General features: G+C 39.5%; 1 protein-coding gene across 1 annotated transcript in view; it reads left to right on the forward strand.

Moving 5' to 3' along the window:
* Window positions 1-449: 449 nt before the first annotated feature.
* Window positions 450-25,127, forward strand: part of NTNG1 (netrin G1) — a 154,455-nt gene continuing 129,777 nt past the window's right edge. Inside the window, exon 1 of the mRNA XM_026087885.1 lies at window positions 450-695. Coding sequence (XP_025943670.1) covers window positions 450-695 — 246 coding nt within the window. The remainder of the gene's footprint in view (window positions 696-25,127) is intronic.

Consider the following 25,127-nt stretch of genomic DNA (forward strand, 5'->3'; position numbering starts at 1 on the left):
GGTGCCAGAAGAAGAGAATGATTGATGGGAAAAAGACACCAGCCTGTAGACACTCATCCTTTTGCTTCGGATACTGATCTATCAGTGCATCTGGGCATCCCCTGTGAGCTGTGAACACGGAGGATCACTCAGGGTTATCGACAGTGTGGCTGAAGACCCGCAACTTCACGAGCTATTATCTGCTCTTGGACATCTGTTACAAGAAGCCCTGATAGATAAGTTGTAAGACAAAGGACAAGCTCTACATTGCTGTGAAAGGCTGTCATTTGGGGATTGTGTCTTCTACCAAAGTCTTCAACTCAGTAAATCAAACACCATGTACTAAAGCTTCATGTTTGAGTTGGAACCTATTTTACAAAGTATACACATGTACATATATGTATAATCTATAGACTGCACGTACGCCAGTACTGAGTATACTTACGAAGGTGACACAAAAGGATTTAGAGATGTATTTATCAAGATTCCTGTCACTTCACGCCCTCTGGGTTACTGTGTCTTCAGTGATGCAGCATTATCCTTCCGTGTGGGGACATTATGACGTGTGTAAGACTCAGATTTATACAGAAGAAGGAAAAGTATGGGATTACATGGCCTGCCAACCGGAAGCCAGAGACATGATCAAATACGTAAAAGTGACTCTGGATCCCCCAGACATAACATGTGGAGATCCTCCTGAGACCTTCTGTGCAATGGTAAGGCAAGCTTTTCGTTGTGCATAATTGGTGGATATATTTTTGTGAAGATGGCTGCAAAGTGGAAGTTCTTATAGCTCAGGTATAAATATCTAAGAAAAATCTGCATCATATTCCAAACGTGAAAGAGTTCTGCTAAATGAAATGGTAAGCGTTTATTAATGCAGTGCATTAAGCTGGGCAATGAGATGTTCTTCTCATTAGGACCTAGTCTGACTTTGTCTGAATTCAGTGTCTTTTTAGGTCAACTTTTAATGTCTTAAAAGAAAGCAGTATGAAACTCCTACCATGCTAACCCTTAACTGGGGTGTGTTTGCCTGGATCACAAAAGACTTCAGTGAGCTGGTTCTGATCAGCTGAAAGGATCCAGGTGTTGTATAATTTAGCATCACTTCCAAAGAGCAGAGTATTGCTAGAAACTCAGGCTGCAGAAGCTTCAAAAGTGGCAGGGGTAGCTGGAGTAGCTGGGCTGGTGGCAGATCATGCTGTAAGAGGTCATTAAAATTAAAAGAAACTTTCAACTTGCAAATAACTTTTTTTCTTCTTACAAAATATGGAAATTCAGTTTCTTTGCCACTGAATATTTATTTCTGGAAAATGCTGAGTGAAAATATAGTATTCCTTGATTGGGGAAATGTGGGTTTGAGATGCAAAACATATATTTGTATCTATTRTATGGTACTATTAAAGCATAAGAAATTTACATCACATTAGCTAGATAATTTAGGTTTGAAAAACTGATGAGTTCTGGTAAGTGAGGTTACTGTAATTGAATACAGTCTACAAGATAGTGGTTTGTTTATACAAGAATCATCGTCACTGTGTGACAGAGTCCTCACAGGAAGGAAGTTTGCTTTTAAATGCCTCATGGTATCGTTTTCAACCACTAGTGTTCTGTAAGGAGTTCAGGTCCGGCCACACACACATTTAGGACGTTGTGTGCATGCATGCAGCCGCTTCCCACGTACATTATGGTGATAACCACGTGATAAATTGGAGAGCTACATGAATAAATTACATTCATTGTGAACCTTTGACTGCACCACTTGCTCTCTGCCCACTAATCCATCTCTGCTGACACTGCTTTGACATCCTAAATCTCCGAGCAGCTTCAAGCAGCCACTGTTTAAAAATAAATAAATGTAACATGCCTGGCATAATATGTTTTTTTTCTTTATCTTAGTGTATTTTCTCTGTCAAAATTGTAATATATGTGGTTCAGCCCTGAACCAGTGACAGGGTGATGTTTAATAACTCTTGTCATGCAGCAAATAAAAAAAAGTTGTATGTATCATTTTAGTGCAGTCCACAGCCCAACAAACTTGTTTCTTCTTTTTATTGCAGATAGACATTGCAGCATTTCCTATTTTAAGTAATTTCTAAAGTTTCTAAGTGCATTGGCTATCAGCCTACTGTCGAGTTAGAACAAAGATGGTAGATTTAATCAAAATATCTTTTCTTTTTAAGTATTAAAAATGTTGCTGAAATGTTGCCGAACTCTTACTGTAAACATTTGACCTAGCAGGATCCTTGATGCTGTGATAGATTATGAAAGTTTGCTCAGGAATCATCTGAGGTGACAAATGCAACTTACTTCCACTTCAAACCCTTGCAATACCAAAGGCCAACAGAAACCTAGCAGGAAAGACAGGAAAAGGGGAAGAACAAGAGAGCACACGATGAAATAGTGTATTTAATGGTGTGAGTTTAGGATGACTGACTCCTACAATCTCATAAATGGCTATATTTACTTTCAGTATGGATGTATGTTGTACAAATACACTATAGTCACATATGCATTGGTAATGGCTTGACTGACTTGAAACATTAGGAAAATTACAGAAATATTTGCAGTTCCTGAGGTATTGTACAGCACCAGAGCTTTAAAGTATCTATATGTTACAGTGCCCTGCAGGATATTTTTATTCAGACTTTTTTTCCTTCAACTTTCATGTCTTTGAAAAGGAAAATTTCAGCATGAAGAGGAAATCTACAGCCCCCCCACCCTGTTCCTAAGAATGCTTCATGTCCAGCTATACTTTATGTACACATAGAAATTACACATGCACATTTCATTCAAAATGAGGCTTACACATATTGGTAGGGCTGAGCCTTTGGCATTTCCCAGTGAGATCTTTTATTTTTGCGTTCATTTTTAGTTTTGGAAAATGAGTTAAGGGAATCACACTGTCAGTACTTGCAGGAGGTAGACAGTAGAAAAGAATGCATTCCTATTGGGCATGTTCTTGCACTTAAAAAATCCTGAATTTGATATGGCAGAGACTCGAGGGTTTCTTTTTGGCACAGTGAAGCACAAAACAGACTTAAAAATGTTTGTTTTTATTATTATGAATATTGGGTATTAACATACTAAGCTTGTGTATTAGTTTTCAGATTGTTATTCAGATCAGCTTAATGCTTAACTGCCTTCTGTTAATTCCTTGGAAGAAATCTGGGTCCTTTCAACTATTCTAAGAAAAAGCAACTGTACCAAAAAACAAGCCTACTTCTGTAGGAGGAGGAGGTTTAATCAATTTTCTGTTTTGTCTCTGTATCAGTTCCCCAATCAGCCTTAGTAATTCTCTGTTCACCGTAGTACCTTGCTGCGCACAGTCTGTGCATTGAGTCTGTGTCAGTTATCAGCCTGGTGCAGATCATGCCCCTGCAACACACCCAGGCTGCCAGATGCACCCAGGTCCTATTGAGAGATTATAGTAAAACCTAACGAAAAGTCGTCTGTGACATGGGACATGATAATAGTCTTCAATAAAATACTGTCCTTCAGGAGAAGAAATAATGCCTTCTCTGGGTCAGCAGAGGAGAGGATGAGAAGTAAGGGGTGTGTGTTGCAGTGGGGAAGGTGAGGTGCTGGGACTACGTGTCCATGCTCAGGGCTGTGCTGTGCTGGAGCGGGTCCCCGGCAGGGACCTGCTCCCACTGAGCYGCCCACGTGGCAGGGAAACTGCTGCAAGGACTCACGGAGCTATGGCACATGGAGAGCAGGAGAGCGGGAGGTTATGGTAAAATTAGCCTCCTACATAGTTCAACGTATTCCCTGTGTGATTAAATGTTCTTACGATTCCATTTTGGTATTTTGCTCCATGAGCTTGTGTAGTTGAGAGATCCAAATAACAAGGTTTTGCGCATGCAGATTTGTTACAAAATGCAAACGCAGGCCTCTGAATATGGCACGTGGCAACTCCTCATTCATAAGTACCTGTGGGTAATCCCTGCAGGCCAGCATTCGTGGGGATTTTGGGGAGCAGGTGACAGGAAAGCTATCCCACAATTGCTTTTATGCAATCTAGTTGGAGGATAACGTCCTAGTTAATAGTGACATTCAGTATTGATAACTCTTGAGATTATTCTGAAATCTCAAACCCCGGGAGTCCTATGATTATGCGAGATTCTCAGCTTTTATTTAAAACATCATCTTTATTTTCTTAGTTCTGGTTGCAGAGAAAAGTTTGAAAATGAAAAGCTCAAACAGCAGAAGCTGAATAAATAGCCCCCCTCCCCAAGTCATTATTTGTTTAAAATCTCATCATTTTTAAGTCAGGATTTCTAGGGCTTGGGAAAGGATCTTGCTTGAAAGGAGAGATGCGATAAAAAAATCATATAATCATATAATATGAACAAATGAATTGCTTAGAGTGGTTACAGCTCCCACTTTCAGGCCATGGAGGTACCTGTGTCTGTAAGCAGTGCATGGCAGCCCCCGTCCCCGCAGGTCACGCTGCCCACGCGCCTAGCAGGAGCTGTAGCTGAGTGGGCTGGTGCCCGCTCTCATCCCTGCGTGCTTTAAGACAATTTGGGGGTACTCAGCGAGGCGCTCAGTGGTGGCAGAGGGGCACAGTTGCTTGCTGTACCCTTCCTTTGCCCAAATTTGTGTGCACGTTGTGAGTGAGCATGCTGAGCTGATGGTCACTGTGCTGCTACAGTTCATGGGTCTCGAGCTTTTGGTGGCAATAGCAGTGTGTCTGGTACCTTACACTGGCACTTAGTTGGCTTGGGAGAAAAGGGAGAGGGACAGGGAAGGAGAAACAGAAAAAGGAAAGGGAAAGGGAAAGTAGCTACTTCACTTTTTCAGAATTAATTTTGCAGAGATATTGTAAGCAACATTTTAAATACCCGAATGGGCTAGTTCTTGTGGCCTGCAGCTTTTCAGTTTACAAACAAATCTGCTTTGAATCTCCCTGTGAGGAATACCTAACAGGTGGTAAAAATCTTTTACTTTGTTATTTGCAAGCACTTGTTAAAATTTTTACAAAAATTCATGCAATTTAATTCTTCGTGACTGTCACCATCTTTTGCCCCACAAAAATATCTTATAGCTTGCTTTTGATTTTTCAGGTTTTAAAAAGTTGGTGGACTGTGCCCCCCAGTATGACTGTCAGACTGCCCCAGCAGAGCTGGAGATCACCGTTTTGTGATTAGAAGCAGGAATGAGAACCATAAACCAAACTTAAAGTCCCCTTGTGAGCCCCCTGCRCCACCGCTGCCCTCCTGCACTGGTTGTCTCAGACCACGTCTCCCCAGAATGCTCGGAGGGGCCTGGGACAGCCACGCTGCTTTCAAACCGACCCCCACAGCAGGCAGCCGTGGGCTGATTCTCACAAGACTGATTAATTTGCTAAGATCTAGCCTTTATCACTACTTTTGCATTCAAACATTACCCGATATTAATATTTAAATTCACCGCAAACTCTCAGCCAGGAGACTCCTAGTGGCTATTGCTGTAATTTGCAAACTGGAGCTGGATTTATGCTGTGTTTACAGCTGAAATGGCCGCATATAAATATGATTTTCTGCCCATGTTTAGGCAAACCTAGCTATCATAACACAATCCAACACCCCTGTGGCGTAAAAATGATAAAATTATCTGCAATTATCTGCTGCCTGCAGCTAATTTTCTTCATAGGTTGAACAGAAGCTTGAAGAGAAGCCTACAGACAGAAGTCATGTGCAGTTATACAGTTTATAGAGAAGTGCTGACAGCAGTAGAAATTTGAGCCCTTGAGTGCTACTCTGTATTTCATAGCCAATCAAAACTAAATTAAGAAACAAAGATTATTAAAAAGTCTTCTGTGCATGTAATTCTGGCATAATATTATGAGGTGGACATTAAATGTTTCCCTCTGAGACTTTCAGCATCATTAATATAGCATTCCTTTAATTACAAGTAGGCTTATTTTCCCTTTTTTAAGGAATATACTCTGCAGTGTAGTTAGTGATACCATTATTATGTTTACTGAAATAATTAAAAGAACAGATATTCTTTGAAGTAACTTATAAATCAAAATGTGAAATAAAAATGTATTTTCCTTTGGAAACATTCTAGCATGCATGCGTGCTTGGGTGRGACATTTTAAAAGTGTTGAATGATCCTATTAAAAGATACTGAAAAGAAGCAGCTTTTTCTTTTGTTGGCTAAATATGGACATGCAGTTCTTAATTTTAGTTCAATCTGTGCAGTCTTAAGTAGCATGGGGTAGAACGGAAACATGGAGTTGAAGGTGAGCTTATTACTGCCTAGTTTAATATAGATTTTCACAGATGTTCCTTTTAAGACAATGTACACACCTGAAAGTTTTTACCGTCTTTATATACAATACCTGGATTCATCTACTTTGTATTCTTTTGAGGACATTTAATTAATAGAAATGTCCCTTCATTGATGTTGAAAAAGAACCTTATCTTTCAGAGAACAAAGTTTTTATTTTGGCATTTCCTCTAAAGTTAGGGGATATTTCATTTCATGTTTAGTATGACAAGACCCGGAGGTACCCGACAGACTCCCCATTCCTTTCCCCTCTGCCCTGCGTAGGGCAGGAACCGCTCTGGCCTCCTGCTCTCACCAAAGCACCACCTCACTCCTTACGGTCCTGTCTCAGACCCAAACGTCTGGGAGGGACAAGAGGGAAGCAAGGCTGCCATCCCGCTATTCCTTCCCTCCCTGCTTTCCTCTCTCCTTCCTTCCATAGCCTTTCATCAGCTAGGCCCAAAGAGGACAGCCCACCTGTGCCTTTCGTAACAGCATCTTTGGAGAAGTGTCAAAGCTGTTTTGTTCCTCAGACCTCTTAGGAAAGGAGCTCCTAGTTTCCCAAAAGAGAAAAAAAGATATACTTAATGGCAGCAGAAAAATATTGTCTTGCTAGAATCTAAAAGTTAATACTTTTTTCAGAAATCAAAATGAAGGATTGCAGGAAAACCAGATTTGCATTTTATTCATTATCACACATCAAGATTGCCTAGTAAATCATCAACAAAACTCTGTCCAGTTGCTTTTTTCTCCTCAGTTACACTTTGGAAACGTGTTTTCAAACCTTAAGCTAAGCAAAAGCATGCCTGCAAAGTACTTAAGATGTTAAAAATATTTGTGGGGAAAACAAGGTTTCTGAACAAACTTAACAGGGTTCTGTTTATTTTCAGTTGCAAGGTTTTAAGGCGCATATCGCAACAAGGTAAAAGTGCAAAGATTCTTATCATTTTAACAAGATACATATTTTATAAATATAGCTTATAGAAACTGCTTAACTATTGCCTTTAATGCTGTCTTTATTCCATTTTATATTTTCCCTCATATTTTTTCATTTTCTCCTCCCTTCATTTCTCAAGTTAGCTGGAAATATTAGGCATTTGTAGTCAACATAACGGTCGATTAATGATTATCATAATAATACTTGATCTTAGGAAGCAAGAGATTTTAATAGGTCATGTAAAATTTCACCAGTTATAGAAATTATTTCACATCTCTATCACCTGGTAACACCTAACATTTAAAGGAAACACAGCTGTGAGCACATAGTTTTTACTTGATGTTTATTGATGACCATGGCAAGACCAACACTTTTTCTCCCCCCCCTTTTTAACTTACTGCAGAGAATTTGTTTCTTAAATACTTTGTGTCTGTCTATGCAAAATTTCAAACAAGTAATTCCTGGACAGTCAGTATGAAGCAGAGACTGGTGCCAGTCACTAAATGGTTAAAACTCTTAGGAAGTGTGGCAGGTAATAGCATTTAAGTCCTGCCAGCTGGCACAGAGTTGCCTTCCTGCAATCAGCTCAACCCTCTGCTGTCGGGGGCGGTTTTGGCGCTGCGGACGAGGTTCTCTCAACCACGCAAGCAGCTCCCTCCTTGCGGCCCAGCACGGCAGGATGCCAAAATGCAGGGCTGGTCACACTGCACTCTGCCACCCCATCCCCAGACCGCAAAGCCGGGCTGCTGCAGTTCTGCAAACAATTATTGTGATTTTCGAAAGAAATAAAGCATGTCCGCGGTAGTACAGACACCATGCCATTCCCAGGGGATTGAGAACAGCATGCTCTCAGTGCAGCTGTGTCAGAAACATCCCCTCAGCAGGCACCTTTACTGTCACCTTCGGCAATAAAACAGTAATACTTTGTAAATAAAATCCTTACTAGCCRTGTACTGCAATTGTTGCCTCTGCTGAGGAGACAGAGGTGATCTTGAGCCCATAGCTCAGGAGCCTAAGCTTTAGGGAGACCCTCATAATGAGGTTTGCTAATATAGTGTAAGTATAGTGCAGTAAAGCAGCACCCCGACAAGTGCTCATTGTCCCCAGCGCCTTGTCCCAGGTAGGACATTGCATGATGTGCTACCATCCCATGCTAGGCTGCAGTACGTGACCCCGCTTGCAGTGTGCCAGAAACCTTGTACGGCAGGGTTTCGGATGCGGGCCTGCTTTCAGCACCATCACCTGTGCTTTTAGCGTAATCCTGCCATGGCGTCTCTCCATAGGAGCCGGGCTGTGGGAGCAAGGCCCAGATGGGAGGTTTTGGGAAGGTTTCTCCCTTGCGGCACAGGTGAGGCAAGCAGGCAGCTCGCTTTCTCACGTCTCCGCCACGTACCTGGTGCCCTGCGGTCCCCCGCGAGCTGCCGAAGCATCAGGCTTTCTGGGCTGCTGCCTCATTTTGAGGACAGTGTACCATCAGTGTGATATTATATTTCCTCCTGCTATGATGGACAAGTGCAAATTTTGGATTTATTTGACAGGACTCAATATAGCTAGTTTTATGTTGTCTGGATTTGTCCAAATTATCTGGACAAACATATTTTTCTTTCTTCATTAAGTACCTGTATGTCTCTAAACCCCAGAGTTTCACACTCCCTTCTTTCATGGCTTGTACTTTATAACAGCTAAGAATCACTGGAAATCAAATGCAAGTTCCTGAGGCACTTCCATATACTAAAATTTGCATTTGTAAGCAGCTGAGTTGAAACAATGCCAGCCAAACTCAGTTGAGAGTTGTGTAAACCCCGTCTATTGTCAAGAAAATCATTCTTGTTAGTATGCTCACCTGTCTTCCTTTAAGGAGACTTAAGTCGATTTCCCAATAATGTTTTTAACATTTACATTTTTATGTTATTTATAAAGCAACTAGTCCAATATATAGCCCAAGTTCCCCCTTGCAAACACTTAGGCACACAGTATTCTGTCAGAGCATTCAAGAAAAAAAAAAATACAGACAATAAGAGCTATCTTATTCCTTCTACTTTATCCCATAGAGCAAAGATGGAGAAATACAAACAAGCATTAGCAGTCCCTGTTGACAGAGTATGAAAATTACCCATCTCTTTATGCAAGGAAGAAAACCTGTAATTTGTTTTGATCCACAGAGTTTAGAAAGTGCTGAATTTGGAGGAGTTACTACATTTTAGTATGAGTACCAACTGCTGCTTTTTTTAAGCAATACTAATACTGTTCTACCAAAGCTGAAATTTCTGTTTTTTAAAAAAAAAAAAAAAAAAAAAAGTACCTATACTTTCAGGCATCTTAAGAGTAGCTAAAAACAGGTAATGGATCTATTAAACCAAATGTTTCCTGCCTTTGTTCAGAACCTGTAAATACTGGCTGGACCCTGAAAAGTTGAAAACAATCCTAAATACTATTAAGATCATTGACTGATGAGGCAAAAGTGCCTTTGTACATTAGAATGTTAATCTCACTAAACGAGAGATAGAGAGTAGTTCTGTACCTGATTTACTTGTACCTGTGGAAGTTTATATTTCCACAGGTCATTTGCAGCAACATAGCCTTGATATAGAAATACAAATGTAGTTAGGGACATGAAAATCCTTGGCACTGGGCAGGCTTGTCAATGCGCATAAATGCTTTCACATAGCCTTGATGTTTGCTACATCTTATTTTCTGTAAAGTGGTTTTATTTCTCATCCTCTAATTCTTTAGGCAGATTGTTGATACAGAATTTAGAAATTAAAAAGAGAGGAAAAGAAAGAAAAGGATGCAAATGAATTATATTTATTACAAGCAAGAAATTGTACTATACCAGAGATATTTTAAGGCAAGCTTCAGCCCAGAGAGCATTTTTATAGCTAAGTACTTGTAAAACCTTTAAAAGAGGACACCATTATGAGAGGAGCATTTTCTTACATATACATACTGTGTCTTTTCAGCATCCTGGTGCATTTCAGATTTTTATCTGTAAAACTGTCAGGAGACATCATTTTAACTCATCAATTTGATTTTTACCATCTACACCTGCTCATGAGGCTCTTTCCTCCAGTGAAAACTAGAAACAGAGCTGCTTGTGGGTGACATTTACAAATGACTGAAGAAAAAAAAAAAAGAATAGCAAACAACTACAAAAAAGCTCTCATCTTTTAAAAACAACCATGTGCACAGCTATAGAAAAAAGAACAGAATGTAATTTTCTATCTGCTAAAACAATTCTTTCTACATGTTCTATTTTCTCCATCTATTTTTATCTCAGCCTTGCAGACTCTGGCATGCCTCTTGGCTTCCTTGACCATATGGATCTGCCAAGTGGTAAGAATACTGCAGGGATAGCCTGCAGAAATATCCTAGCAAGGTGTCTCTCTTGCAAGAGTTTGCGCAAACTTCCAGAAACATTAACTAATGGGCTTAAGGGGTCCATAGATCTTTGGCTTTCCTCACTAAAATTTTGAGGTAAATTTTTGCCACCAGTTTACGCTTTTATTCCCCTTTTTTCTGAAACAGAAGTGAGAGAAGCTTTCAAAAATAATTTAAGAACACAAGCTTTTTGTTATCTGAAGCACTAGCTTTGGTTCTTTTTAAAAATATATCCTTCAATAACTAAAAAACAGAGGTGAATCACAATGTACATTTCATGGTTAAGAATCAATGTTTGACTTTTTATAAGCAGGTCTTAAACTGTGATCTCCCACTGAAATTAATGTGCTCTGTTTAAGTCAGCAGAAGGACTCCCACTGAAAGCAATGGATCATGCCCAAATATTGCTTCCTTAGTAATGTGATTAAGCCCCCTCTACCAGTTTGAAACTCACTACTGGAAACTTGAAAAATGTCTTAGGTAAAAGCAAAAGTAGCAGTATGCCTTTATCTTTTTATCTGTTTCTTGTCAGAAGCAATTTCACCAAAATTCATTTATTTCCCACCTTTTCATTTATAAAACGTCTTTACTCATAATATTAGTGTTTGGCTTTGGACTGCTGCACCCTTCTGAGCTTCAAAGCAAGGCTGAGTGTCTCTAGTGACAGGACAGGATTTGGTTAATACGTTTGGTTCTTGGGTACACTTTCAGGAATTTTCTGAGCAAGAATGCTCAGAAAGCATATATTAGACCTTCTAACTGGAAAGTGCTTTGTCATACATACCAGAGTTTGCATAGTAAAATATATTATTTTAGCTTTATATGTGACATGGCTTGTTTGTAAATAATTTAAAAGGACAGGAGGAGCTATTATTGAATAATATTCCTATATTTCTCCATAACTGCACCATCACCAACTGTAGCACTCTAAAGTAGCTAAGTGTCGTTTATGAACCCCATGTTTTATAGGTTTAAAAATAAGTCTTAGAACAAGAGTACATAGTTTCCTTTTTTGTTAATTAAAAAACACCTTTTTTAGCATTTTGTGGACTTCTAATCAATAATGTAGCGTATGCCCTTTTTAACACTAAACAACGGACAAATGGTTGATGTTTGAAAATCTCAGGATTTTGAAACTTTCACCCTTTCTTTTTTTTTTTTTTTTTTGGAAAACATATACACATGTTTGTTTCTCCTCCTTCTGCTAGTTTTGGAACAGGATGCCCTTTCTTTGGCAAAGAGGAAATAGAAACTTCCAAGCTCTGCGTGAGATGGTTCCCGTGGTGCCAGCTGGGCACTCAGACCTGTATTGGCTGAACCGGCACCACTTCTGTTTTGCTGGAGTGCAGATATATTGCCAGCCCAGCTCCCTCAAGGTAGTGTAAAGGTGTGTAAAYGCACTGAGCTGAGGTGGGGACGGCAGCACACCCATGCTGCTGGTCCACTGCGTGCGCAGCGAGGTTGTCCCGATGGGACACTGCCTGCCGGAGGGCCAGTCCCTCTCCCTCTGGCCCTGCTGAAACAGAGGCACTTGAAAATGATGGAGATTGAAGAAAAGGCAGACTAAGGAAAGAAATGTCGAGTTGCTTCAAAGAACACAAGGCTCTTCCCAGTGCCAGTGTGGCTGGATCCATCATGCAGTACAGGCTCTGGAGCTCGAGGAGAAGCCAGAACTAATGGATTTTTATTTTTACTTATGCTTCTGCTACTCCTTTGGTGCAATATTCTTTTGTAAAATGGTAAGGATCCATACAAATCTCAGCTGTGGACCTTAGACAGATACAGGTGCTCTTTTTGAAGTCTTAAGATTAAAGACTTCAGCAATAGGATAGAAGCATGCACTGAAACATTAATTGTTTTATGAGAACTCCCTTATAGTGCTGCTTTTCCTAGATGCAAGCTCCAAGAAAGTAAATATATTGCAAGAATACAGAGGAAGCTGACACAGCCTTTTAATAGGCAGCATTTGACTCTTCTGATCAATAACAATCTGACTAAGAATTTGGAGTAAATGTCATTCTGGTGATTGTATCTTGTCAAGTACCCAGTAATAGATGGGTTTGGAATGATAAAATTTTTGTATAATATCAAAAACAAAATTCAGGCAAAGGTAGGACCACACTGGATTTAACCTCAGCCTCAGACAGGTTTTTCAGTTCCCATCCTTAAGGTCAGTGAGGCTATGCTAGCTAACACTGTTGTCAGCATCTGCTTCTCCTGACAGGCCAGTTCCTTCCAGTTCCCCGAAAGAAGACTTACCAGAGCTGAATAACAGCAATTAATTCTTGTCACAAAGATGAACAGCACCTGTGATGACCTATTCAACATGTTTTCTATGGCACCGCCTTACATGAGCTTCTATAAACTACCATCACATAAACCACAGTCACAGTTTCTATTTTCTGATGTCATCCTAGTCCATGTCCAAGGACTGAACAGGCCTTAGAAAGTAGAGTTGTGGCATTACAAGGGCAATATCAAGCAGTCTTTTGCTGTCACTGGCTTTACTTTGGATTAGTAATTGGTTTGTTTATAATTATGAACCATATAAAACTTACAGGCAGAACACATTTACTGTTACAATGATGAAATAATTAATGAAATAAATTGGAAACACCTTTGGAATTCAGAAAAGACTGCTCTTAACCAGTGATCAGATCCACAGCATTTTACCGAGAAATGTGTCAATATCTGCCATGCAACAGTAGTGAAGGACTAGTACCAAAGAGCAGGGCAATAAACCTGTTCCCTTGAACTTGTAATAGCTGTCTGCAAGATAACGTCGATCCTTCTGGCAGATCCTGCCCTTTAATGTTACACACGCTCCAAGGAACATAGGGGACCTGTCCAGACACTGCTCCTGTGGGTACTGCAGCTCCTGAGCAGCCTGTCCTGCTGCGGAGACTGTAGCAATGTTGTGTCTCAGAGCAGGAGGACAGAGATCCCTCATATTTCTCTGCAGATATTCAAGGATTTGTGGACAAATATTCTAGTTTGCAGGAGAAACCAGCTTTTCCCGTGTAAGAAATACTTGAGAGATTCCAACAGTATTGTCTTATGGACTTYGTTAGAAGACACCGTCTTGCCCATAAATACATAAGGAAGGAAATTTACAACTGAGCCTATGCTACTTCTGTACCTGAGAATATTAATCTCTGCTTACACCATATACTTCATAGGTCTCCACCTACCAGGTGATTAGGTGCAGTTATTGTTGTTTTTAATCATCACTTATAGTTTTCTGACCTAATTTTCATGATACCTTATGCAGAAGAACAATACAGAAAGTAAACACATAACACAATATGAGAAAACACTTTACAAGTACAGGGCCTTTGCTAACAAGAAACAAGAGTCCTTTTCTACAGCATCTCTGGCTCAACATCTTATCCTACGCTCAGGGAACCTCACAGGCATTAAGCAAGATCTGCAGCCACAGGAAAGAGCTATTTTCCAATTCGCTTTGATTTTTTCTTAAAAGAACATTTTTAGCTTTTCTCCTCTCAATTTGAGCCAAGCTCCAGCATTCTTTTTTAATTTTGTGTTTTTGTTAATTGTATATGTAAAGGCCACAAAACTAAAGCTGTAAAAAAAGCCTAATTTTAAACCTGCAGTGGATTTATGAAATGATACTCACTTCCTTGAGTTTGCGAAAATAACATATACCACTAATAATCTCTTGGAACTGATTTAACGCCATATTCTTCTAGAGTGCTAGAAAGAAGCCAAGGACTTGTAACAATCTGTCATTTGTAGTGACATTTTTATTACTCTTTCAGAAATGCTGGGCTTTAATTGTCTCCCTGCTTCAAATCAACTGCTTAGTTTGCTTTAGCAGTAGTTTTTTCCTCTATAGTTATCATTGTCCTTGCTATTGGAAACCTAAACTCTCTATATATTCCTGGCATCATAACCACTAGCAGGAGCAGAACCAGAGAACCTATCTATGTCCATTTAATTTAAGAGAGTGAAAATGCTATATTGATTACGAGTCACATTTTTATGCAGTTCACACCAAATTCTCAGTTAACCTATATCCCAAGCAATCCCTCCTTGATTCAGTAGGATTGAACTGAGTGGAAATCCATCCCAAAAAAWATATATATATATTTTTCTGCGCTATTACAAAGTTTGCAACAAGCTGTCCAATAGAGAAATGGCTTTGCTTTCAACTATTAAAAAGAAACTGTAAGCTCTCAATTTAGTAACAGTGTTGCTAGTGCTGTAGCATCTTCTCTAGTGTGCATCCAACTGATGAACTGAAGTGCAGCTATAAATAGCAGTGATGTCTTTGTCAGCTTGTGATAAAAGGGTTTCTTTTTCACAGTTCCTGAAAGGGCATATAGTAAAACATCTTTAATCTCATTTTTGCTTTGTACATAGATCTATCTATTTTATGGGTTACTGAATCAAACACTGATCTGTCGCCAGTCGGTTCACAGACCAGACCAGTGAACAAAAGGAGCACAGCCCTGCAGTTATATCCAGTGTGATTCAAGCCCCCAAGTTGAATGGTTGCATTATCTCTTAAGCTCTCAGCGCTATGGTTCAGGACTTTGCAGTGATCTTGACCTCCCAGGTGAGCAGCTGGATTTTTTCCCCCCAGATGAGCTTTTTCAATCATTGCATTCCAGGGAGCATGCAATAGTTACAGAAAAGGTCTTCCCCAGTTTTCTACCCGCAATGTTAGGCGGCAGCAGTTATAGCAGGCAGCACATACACGCAGAGCAGTTACAACAGCAGGTGCCAGCATGCAGTTGTCCCCTGCCACCCAAACCGAGAGCCTCAGGAGCTGCGTGCCGAGACCTGCCATTCCTGCAGCTCCCTGCGTGGCCAGGGTTCCCCTGCGCTGCGGACCAGGGCCCCTCCACCGCCGCTCGCTATTTGGTAACTAGGAAGACGTCTGGGAAGTGAACAACTTCGTTAGATTGGGTCTGCCTGTTCTGTACTTTGAGAGAATACCTGTCAAAAAAAGCGTCAAGTTTCACAAATCCCCAGTTTTGGAATCTGATATAATGACAAAGAGCAGGGACTTGACAACGTGGCTGTGACAGTGTGACTAGTCTGCATGCTAAGATTTTTTTTAGTGGAACAGATGAAATCTGTGCTGGATTCTGAAACAAGAATTTATTCAGGCAAAATAATGGCTGAAAAAAGGAGTTAAAGTTAATTTTCAGGGCTTGTATGCCTTCAGGTTTGTTTGCCTGAATATACTTATGGAAGGTAATATTAGATGCTAAGAGAAAGTTACGGCAAAGCTTGTGACTAATGGATAAGATGCAGTGTGCGCTGTGATGCTGCTAGAAAAAACGCTGATGCAGTAACTTGTATCAAAGATATAAAATAGCACCAACATTTCTGCAAAAAAAATGAAAGATTTTATAAAGTTTTTCAGATACCGCCTTGGTAGCATTTTGGAGGATGTCTCTAACTAATAGCCACACAAATAATCACAGATTACAGTGTCATACAACTCCACTTACTAGGTGAAGGAAAAATAGCAACATTTTCATTTTAATGAGATGTCAACTCTCTCCTTCTCTGTACCATGCATCTTAATGTACCTTGCTGTCTACACTGACTTGGGGCTCCAAGGCTTTGTCATTTCTTGGCAATTCCTTTCTCTAATTTCTTCTGACACATGGTGCTTAAATCCACAAGAAATGTGAGGTGAGGCAGAGAGGATTCCTGCAGCCTGCTGCGCCATGAGAGGAGCGCTCATTTGCATTATTCATTAGATAAAGGCTCTGATTTGCATCTCATTTTGGTCGTCTCCATTTCCAGGCAGAGGATGTAGAGAATTCTCAGGACTGCTAAATTTTTATGATATTAATAGTGTTCATTTGGGAATAAGCCTCCATTGTCTGCTCCCCTGTATTTTGTCCCACACTCAAATACCTACAAAAATGACATTCTCTTTTCTTTTATAGCAAATGGTAGATATTTACCACACAGTAAAGATTTAATTTGTTTATTATTACAATTTTAAAAGTATTTTTATGTAAGGCATAATTCTGTGTTTGGTCATTATTTGTAATTATATTGTTACGATCTGTTTTCTGTTTTTCTAAGGTTATGGTTTAAATGCAAAAGCTACAAGGGTTGTGTGTAGTCTGACAGTATCTAAAATATTTTTAACTTTTCAGGATTCTGAAACAGTAGACTTAAGAATTGCAAAATTCTTAAGAATGTTAAGACTTCTATTAAATAACATGGCTGCTGAGAAAAGTAAGAAATAGAAAAAGCCTGGAAAACTTTCAGCCCCCTTTTTTTTTTTTTATAAGCCTTATTAACTAATTTACATTATGCTTAGCATTAATATTTTATTCAGAAAGGCATATTGCAAAAAGGAGGTGATATCACTGTTCTGTCCACAGTGCATTATGTGATTTTTTTWATTTTTTTTAAAGCACTGTTGAGTTCCCAGGGAAATCAGGAATTAAAAAAAAACAAAAAAAAAMCCACACACATACACAAACAGGTGTCATTATTTGGTATGTGCATATTGAAAAAAATATACACTGCTAAACCACTTAGGCAATGCTGCTCAGATACTATTCCCTGAACCATCATTTGCCTCCTAGGACACCAAATGGCTAAAACAAATGGTGAGTTATTGTGATTCCCAATGCCATCAGTTAAGTTTGGTACTGCACTCTGCCAGACATTGTACAAAATTGAAGGAAGATATTGTCCCTATAATTTACAGTATAATTTGAAACACAAATATAAAAAGTAATAAAAAGAAAGGGACCAGAAGGCTGACTTTAGCAAGATGACATGCCCAGTTTGATGACACTGCATTATTTTAAATTACATCATGGTTCTATGATTGACATGCCATCTTGCTCCTTAGTTGTCTGATTTTTTGGGAGCGTCACATTGGACAAGTGCATTCAAAGGAGTCTCCATCCTTGGAGATGCTCAAAACATGACTGGACATGGTCCTGGGCAACCTGCTCTAGCTGACCCTGCTTGAGCAGGGGGGTTGGACCAGATGATCTCCGGAGGTGCCTTCCAGCCCCAACAATTCTGTGACTATGGGATTTTGGGATGGTATTAGAAGGTGGAAAGGATTATGACCTTGAGAACCGGTTGGTCAGGACATTTCATGTGTGAGCAGCTTTATGGCAGAAAATACAATGCACATGTCATACAAAAACAGGACTAGTTTATTCTAGGACCCTGACTAATGTGCAACTTGTAATTGAGTTTGCCACAAGTGAGCGACACAGATGAATCTAAAACATCTAAACATATCACATCAGTGATGCATTGATTATACTAACAGCAGTTGTTGTCAGTGGTAGAAGATGCCATATGGCTCTCTTTCTCCACCCAGGTCAAAATATTATTAGGAAGAAGCTTAAATACATGGACACAAATGAGGAATTAACAGATCTGGCTCTCATCCAAACTCAGTGTTCATACACACCCTATGATCTGTCCATTCTTGGGCACTGTAGAATCACTATCCAGATTTTCCCAGAACATAAAGTATTGTGATACCTGAGGACAAACCAAAGCAGCTGGTACACAGTGAAACATGGCCTGATTGTGTTTGGACAGTTTGTGAAAGGAAAAGAAAGTATAAATTCTGCCAAGCACAAAATAGGGGGAGAATGTAAGAGACAAATAAAATAAGATTCAGTTCTGCACAAGGCAGGGTCAGGTTCGAGCCTATGTAGAACACAGTTGAGCTTTTCACAGAAATGGGAAGATGAGTTAAAATCCCACTAATTGCAATGAATTTGTTGAAAGTCTTCTAAAGTTTCTACAGCCTTTTTCTTTTCTTATTTTGGGAACAGACAAAATAACAGCAAAAGTTTTGCAGTGCCATGACCAAGATGTTACCTCACATTTCCTTACTATTTCAGAATCTTGTCCATTTACAATTATTATTAGTGACTGGGTTCAGTCTTTAATACTATTGCAGAAACTACTTATTCCTGTCCTTCATCACACAGTCTGGCAGTACTGCTACATTTAAAGATCTTTTGGCATTTCTATTACAAAACTTTGTCTGACACTCTTCCAGGTTGCATCATGCTGAAGCATAGCAGAAAAGGAATTTATATTATCTTAAATTGTTATTATCAACAAAAAATAAGTCATCCCAAACATAGGGATCTGTCAGTTTGAGTTATATGCTTTTGCTGTGCTTTTTGCTTTGAAAAATACACATTTGAAGTTATTAAGTGTGCCAGATAGGCCAGATGCTGTCCTTCAGAAATAAAAATTGTCTAAACTGATGCTATGATGAGCTGGGTTATAGAAAAGCACTAAAATTTTTGCCAGACTTAGAATATCTTCCCTTGAACACTGGGTCCCTCTGTGCTGATCTTGCTGTCAGCAAGGGCTTGCAGATCCTCAATTATGAAACACCTTGTCACTGTTTATCCAATAGCTTGCTTCCTCTCCGATGTTACCCTAAGTTCATTGGAATACTTATTTCCAATTTTGAAATACAGAATGGGTTTCCTAATGATTTTCTTAGCCAAAGTGCTCTGGACAGTCCTTTTATACAACTCAGAATAGCTGTTCTGAAGCATGTTATGAGAGAAGGAGATAATCCAAAGGCTTTTGCACAATGAATTATTCCAAACAATATTTACCCCTCAAAAATGTCCTTGGCTAGTGCAAAGTGAATAGAGCAGCTGTTCAACATTTATTTTTATCTTCACTCTTCAATAGWTGGTAGACCTCTGGCTTTTTGGGGGCTTGCTCCTGTATCCCTAATGGATTGACTGCACAGCTCTGCCTCATCATTACAAACAATCTATTCTGTCTGCCACAGGCTCCTCTGTGCCCTCAGCTTCACCTATGTAAGTTTGGAGTAAATCCATGGAAGGCACGGAGGAAGTTCCTAGACCCTGGTTTGGATGTCCTGTGTTGCCTTGGCCATGTAGCATAGCTGGAAAGCAGCCTCAAGAAAGCAGCAGAGGATTTTTCCTGGCATGGGAAAATTCCCCAAATGGCAAAGGATTGGCAAAGCCAGTTCAGCACCATCTGTTCTTTGATCCTTCCCCATTTCAGAAGCACATTCAGGAGAGAGACCATGCCAGAGGTGGGAGGATGTGGAGCAGACCTAATAAAACCCTTCCAGATGGCCAGTGCACTGGGACACATGTAACCASTACGAGTTAGGGCAGTCCTTAGGATGCTCCAGATTATGTCTAGACCTGTTTCAAATCTTAACCAGATGAAATGCTTTGTAGGACTACTTTTCTCCTTCTTCATTTGTGATGAGTGTAAACTGAGAACCAAAGCAGGCAAATTCACTCCACATCATGGGTAACAATTTTTACAATATATTCATCCTTAAAAAATGTGAAGCTGTGTTTCACATAAGCTTTAAGAATGAGAATTAAAATACAATTGTCAATCTAGTGGGTCATGCCAGACCCACTTAGTTTTAGGTGCTTCCTGACAGTATGAAAACTCGGTCTTTTGCTGCACAGATGACGTTACAGGATACAACCCTCCTAACGTATCTCACTGTAATTACAGAAAACTGATCCTCATGTGTTCATCCCACATGTGTGAAATTCTGAAAGCTGAATCAAATTAAATTCCAAATATATTTTCAGTTTACACTGAGAGATGCCACCATTTCAGTGAGTCTGAGATAAAATGAGTATTGCTTTCCTTCAAACAGCACGAACAACATTGCAAGGCAATTACATCTGTTACAAGAGGAAAATTCTATTTATGCCTTTTTGTAAACCAGCCAATGGCTAATGGACAGGAAGTCTTTCAGAAAGTTTTGCAAATCCTCATAATGTTCCCGAGTCCTAGGGTGTGAATTTAAATCTCAGACTTAAGTTGCGGGGGGGGGAAGAGGAGAGAATTCAAGCAGGCAGATAGCTCACTGATCACTAAATATCTCGGAAAGATCCRAAGCACAAGTCTTTCCAGTTAAGATTAGCATTATCTTAAGCTTAAAATACTCTCTTCCGATGTTCGTTTTGAGTTCATAGCATGTAAATCAGTGTTGCTTTTTGCTCTTTGGAGCAGACCAAACTATTTGTAGATGTGTTCCTGTAATAAATACGAAGACTATCTTCTGTAGAATGATGACTCATATGTGTAACTAGAAAGGCTGATGGAAATCCTATAGATGCATGAACTAATCTAAATTCCAAGGGCCAGAATTGAAGATGTACAGTGGTAGCTGATCATGCTACAGTATCTTATCACGAGCTGAAGCACCAAGCAAAGTTGGAAGACTACTTCTGGTAAATGTAGATTTGCTATTTCTAATGACTTTCATTGCACTTAATATTTGTATAAGGGATTAAATGTGTGATATGGGTACTCCCTAGAAGTTCTAAAATTCCGTGACTCGTGCGATATATACTGTGACCATTCAATTCATTTGAAATTTCTGTTGAAATTTCTTAGAATTTTCAGAAGCATATCATGAATGAAAGGCAAACTCCTGCCTCTCTTCTCACACAAAGCTCTGTGAATGAGTTGGCATCCTTCCCACGTTGCTGGATTGCTTCTACAGTCTTTCATATGCAAACTCCTAATGAACACTGTGATTAAGGATTCTCCTGGAGGAAAATTAATAGGAGAAAATGATGGGAAACCATAATTCATCTCCTTTACTTTCCCACTTTTCACTTTAGGTACCTTTAGAAGAATTAAATGCATTTCTAGAGCTTTAGAGGCTATACTTGATATCTCAGAGCATGGAAGTTCCCCAGTTTCATACATAATTCTTCAAAAATCACAGTCACTGTAGTAGCTTTCAAGAAGTAGCTCTATGTTTGCCATACCAGCTAAATTTAAAAGATTACTGTTACAACTCAAGTATTCCAGTAAGTCAAAATGTTGATGATGCTGTTATAATAGCTTAATGTACTTTCTGTGTATCTTTGTGTTTCTTATCATTTCTCATGTGTATCCTCGTTCAGATAGGCAGTCCAACCTTTTCAGATTCTCTTTGCCTAAAAATCTTTCCATGCCTCTACTCTCTTTTGTCACTTATCTTTGGAAGGGAATMAGAGTTCTCCAAACATCAAAATAGTGTGAGAATAACCAGCAGTAACAATGTCTAAGAAATTGTTAGGAGTCTGCATTGGAAGTCAGGCTGAGGATAATATTACATTCTACACTGGCCCTTAAAGAGATATAATTTGCATAAACTTAGTCAAGACTAGTAATTGGTTGATTCTCAAGTGAACTGTTTCTGTGTTGCCATTATAATAATTTACATGACCATACTATTTAAGAGCACTTATATATAAGAGCCCTTATTTTCCTAGATGCTGTCCGAACATCCAGATAATCCCTTCTCCCCAAACTCAAGCTCTAATTTTAAATAGGACACAACAGGTATGGGCAGGTTGTGGAACACAAGGAAACAGAGAGACAACACTAGTCAGCATGATAGACAGGAATCATAGTAGAGCACATCATTAATATTTAGTGTCAAATTTTCATGAGGCACCACTGCAAAAGAGATTTTTGACAGAGAGAAACTTAAGGAGATTAATGATCTGGTTTCAGTAATGTTTATAGTGAGCTCCTCCCAAGCATAAAGGGAGCACAGAAGAAAGCACAATGTTGCTTGTGTAATAAGTAACAAAATAAAACAAGTCAGGAGTCTTGTCATCACACAGTCATATGAGCCAAGAGTTTACTTCCCAATATTAGATGAGAGATGAGTGGCTGTGAAGGGCTTTGAGAGTGAAGCAGCATGTTTGATAAGATAGTGAAGGGGGGGGCTGGTGGTGGTGGGAGGGTGAGGGGGCTGGAGCAACAAGCTAGAAAAACGGTCCTCACAGCAGCCCTGGATGGTTATCAACAGGGCAAGATCACATTTGTCAAGGTCAGAGAAAAGGTTGTTGATGTAATCAAGACATGATGCAATGAAAGCCTGAATGAGAGTATAAGTTTGAAGATAGATAGGAAAGGTGCTACTGCACGATACGATAGGGACATAGCGTAGAAACCATAAATCACCCAGCAAAGCCAGCGCACTCTCAGCAAGCCCACAGTGAGCCTTGTGCAGCCACAACTACATTGCTGCTGGGACCCAAGCTACTGAGGCTAAAACTATCTCAGGCACACCTAAACTACAGATTTATAGCTTAGTTCCACAAAACAGATACTTGACTAAGTACACTGTAAACCTATTTAGCCCAAGTGTGACTTCCCAAATTAATTCACCTGATAGACAAAAGGTGCAGTGGATTCTGCTTGCTCTAAGTCTTTCTGTGCAGACTGCATCCTGCAATTTTGGTTTTTCTTCTTCATTTGCAGTCCTTGCTTTTGACTCAGTTTTCAGATTCTGTCCTTTATGGTCTCTTTCCCATTGTTAATGATTTGCCCTACAACAATCCTTTTTCCTTCCCCAGTACCACAGAGAGATTTTCTTGCATTTTAAGCTGAGGGTCAAGTTCATCTTGTTTGGGAACAGTGTTTTGTTATCATAAAAAAAAAAAAAAAAAAGATGGTCAGTGATGACATGCAATAAGAGGATTAACATACTCAAAGGAATAGATGCATCCATCGAATCCATAGTTTTCATACATTTCTGATGAGAGGCATCACCTTTGTGACACACTGCAATTTTCCTCTTGCCTCAGCATGGCAGATTTTTCATGACTTTATTCAGGGCAATTACATGTACGAGGGTTTCAGATACCCAATTTTCAAAGCATATACTAGTCTTTTCTCACACTTAAGATGTACAGCCTCCCTTGTACCTAGCTGGCAGTGCTGCATGTCCTAGCTTATTCCCTCTAGCTGCCCTGAGAGCCCAAGTCTCTGGAACAGCAGCGTTGGGTCTTCCAGTGATGAWTACCTGGGGTTTTTTTGGATCAAAGCATAATAGTAGAGTCCAATAAAACACCTCAGCATCACATCAGCATAAAACTCAAATGAGGCCTTTGGGATTTAGGAAGCCTAGGCATTTTGACATATATTCAGAAACAAATCACAATGGGCACCTAGCACAAAAATTGCTGACTTCACAGAAGAAGTGCAAAAGCCAATTTGATGCACATTTTATTCATTTGCAATCACCATTGATCAGGGGACTTTTTTATTCCATGAAATACAGGGGCATGGACGCAAACGCTATGACTCCACTGTATCTCACTGAAAAATGAAATGTGTCTATCTTAATTTGCAGGGAAGTTTCTGTGGGGCAGGGAGAAGTGACTTAGCAGCTGCAGCTATTGTACCTGCATTCCCAAAAGTAACAGGGCCCTGGGGCATTACGCACCCCTGATGGCTAGTTTCAAGTTGGTGCAGTCAGTTATTACTAGCAACACTTTAACAGTGCTTATCACAGAGTTGTCCGGCAGTCTCAGTCTGCACTGGAGCAGGTTCCTCTTTTCCCATCATAGGCCCAAACCATTGGATGGGCTTACAATAAGTAATTTTACATGAATGATGATGTTTGAGAGTTTCACAGTGAGTAGTTGTTTAACATGGGGAATATGAATAGGGAAGAACATAGAATCCAAAATGCTCCTAAAAATGATGACAGAAGCCTTGCAAAATTTTGGTGTGACTATTGGTATTGACTATGATCCTTATACTGGATTTTTGTGAATGGCCAGGTTACAGTATTTTCTTTCAGGTTATTTTTTTATGTACTTGTGATGGCATTTTCAGTCTGTTGTTAGTTTTGTAACTTCCAGATGTTAAATCTTTGAAGCAAAAAATTAAAGCAGGTGTGATGTGCTTGACTGCGTAAAATAAGACCAATTTAAACACCAGTATAAACTTGCTAAACATTAACAGTCAATGAGTTTACAAGAGAGTTGGGCTAAATTTACTACACAGTATTTCTCCACAGAATGAGAGATTTAATGACTGAAAGAGAAGTAAAATTTAGTAGCTAGCATCAAACCATTCCTCACTAGTTCTGAAAGTTCATGTTTTTACAGGTCAGACCCATGGAGAATATTCTGCTCAGCACTAGCTAAACCAGGGATCTCTATTGTCTTAATCTGCAGTGATGTGGAGCAGGGCTAAAATAACTTGGGAAGAAAAAAACTAGAGAGAGCTGTGAACACTCAAATTATGCCTGCATTTGCTGTATTCCTAGCTTAAGTAGTTGCAAATGGCCTCACAACTACATCCACTGAACCCAATATAAATATACTTTTTGGATTATCTTATTTCCCCCATTATTTGTCCTGTTCCCCTCATTTTTCTTAATTTCATCCATATGGATTTCAATCCCTAAAATGTTTCCTTTCTTTGTAAGATTTGTGACAATTTCACAGAGCAATACAAGAAAGAAAACTCAGCTACAGAAGGGTTAAATGTAACAACTGAATATTGTGAGTATTGTAGTAGAACGTTAGATTTCTATCCAAAATATGTACTTGGGGTTTTATCTCCATTTTATCTGCTTTAGACCAGCTTGAGGCTGACTCTTCTCTAGAATGCTGTGGAACAGGAAACACACAAGGAACCCTTTCCTCTTCTGTTACTCTGAAAGATTAGGCAAAAGCTCAATCTGTTTATCAGTTTGACAAGACAGCAACTCTTTCCTAACAGTCCCAAAGAAAACAAGCAAACTGGTCCCCCTATCCACCTCCCCTCC

The sequence above is a fragment of the Apteryx rowi genome, unplaced genomic scaffold, assembly GCF_003343035.1.
Source record: "Apteryx rowi isolate R43461 unplaced genomic scaffold, aptRow1 scaffold_74, whole genome shotgun sequence".
NCBI lineage: Eukaryota > Metazoa > Chordata > Aves > Apterygiformes > Apterygidae > Apteryx > Apteryx rowi.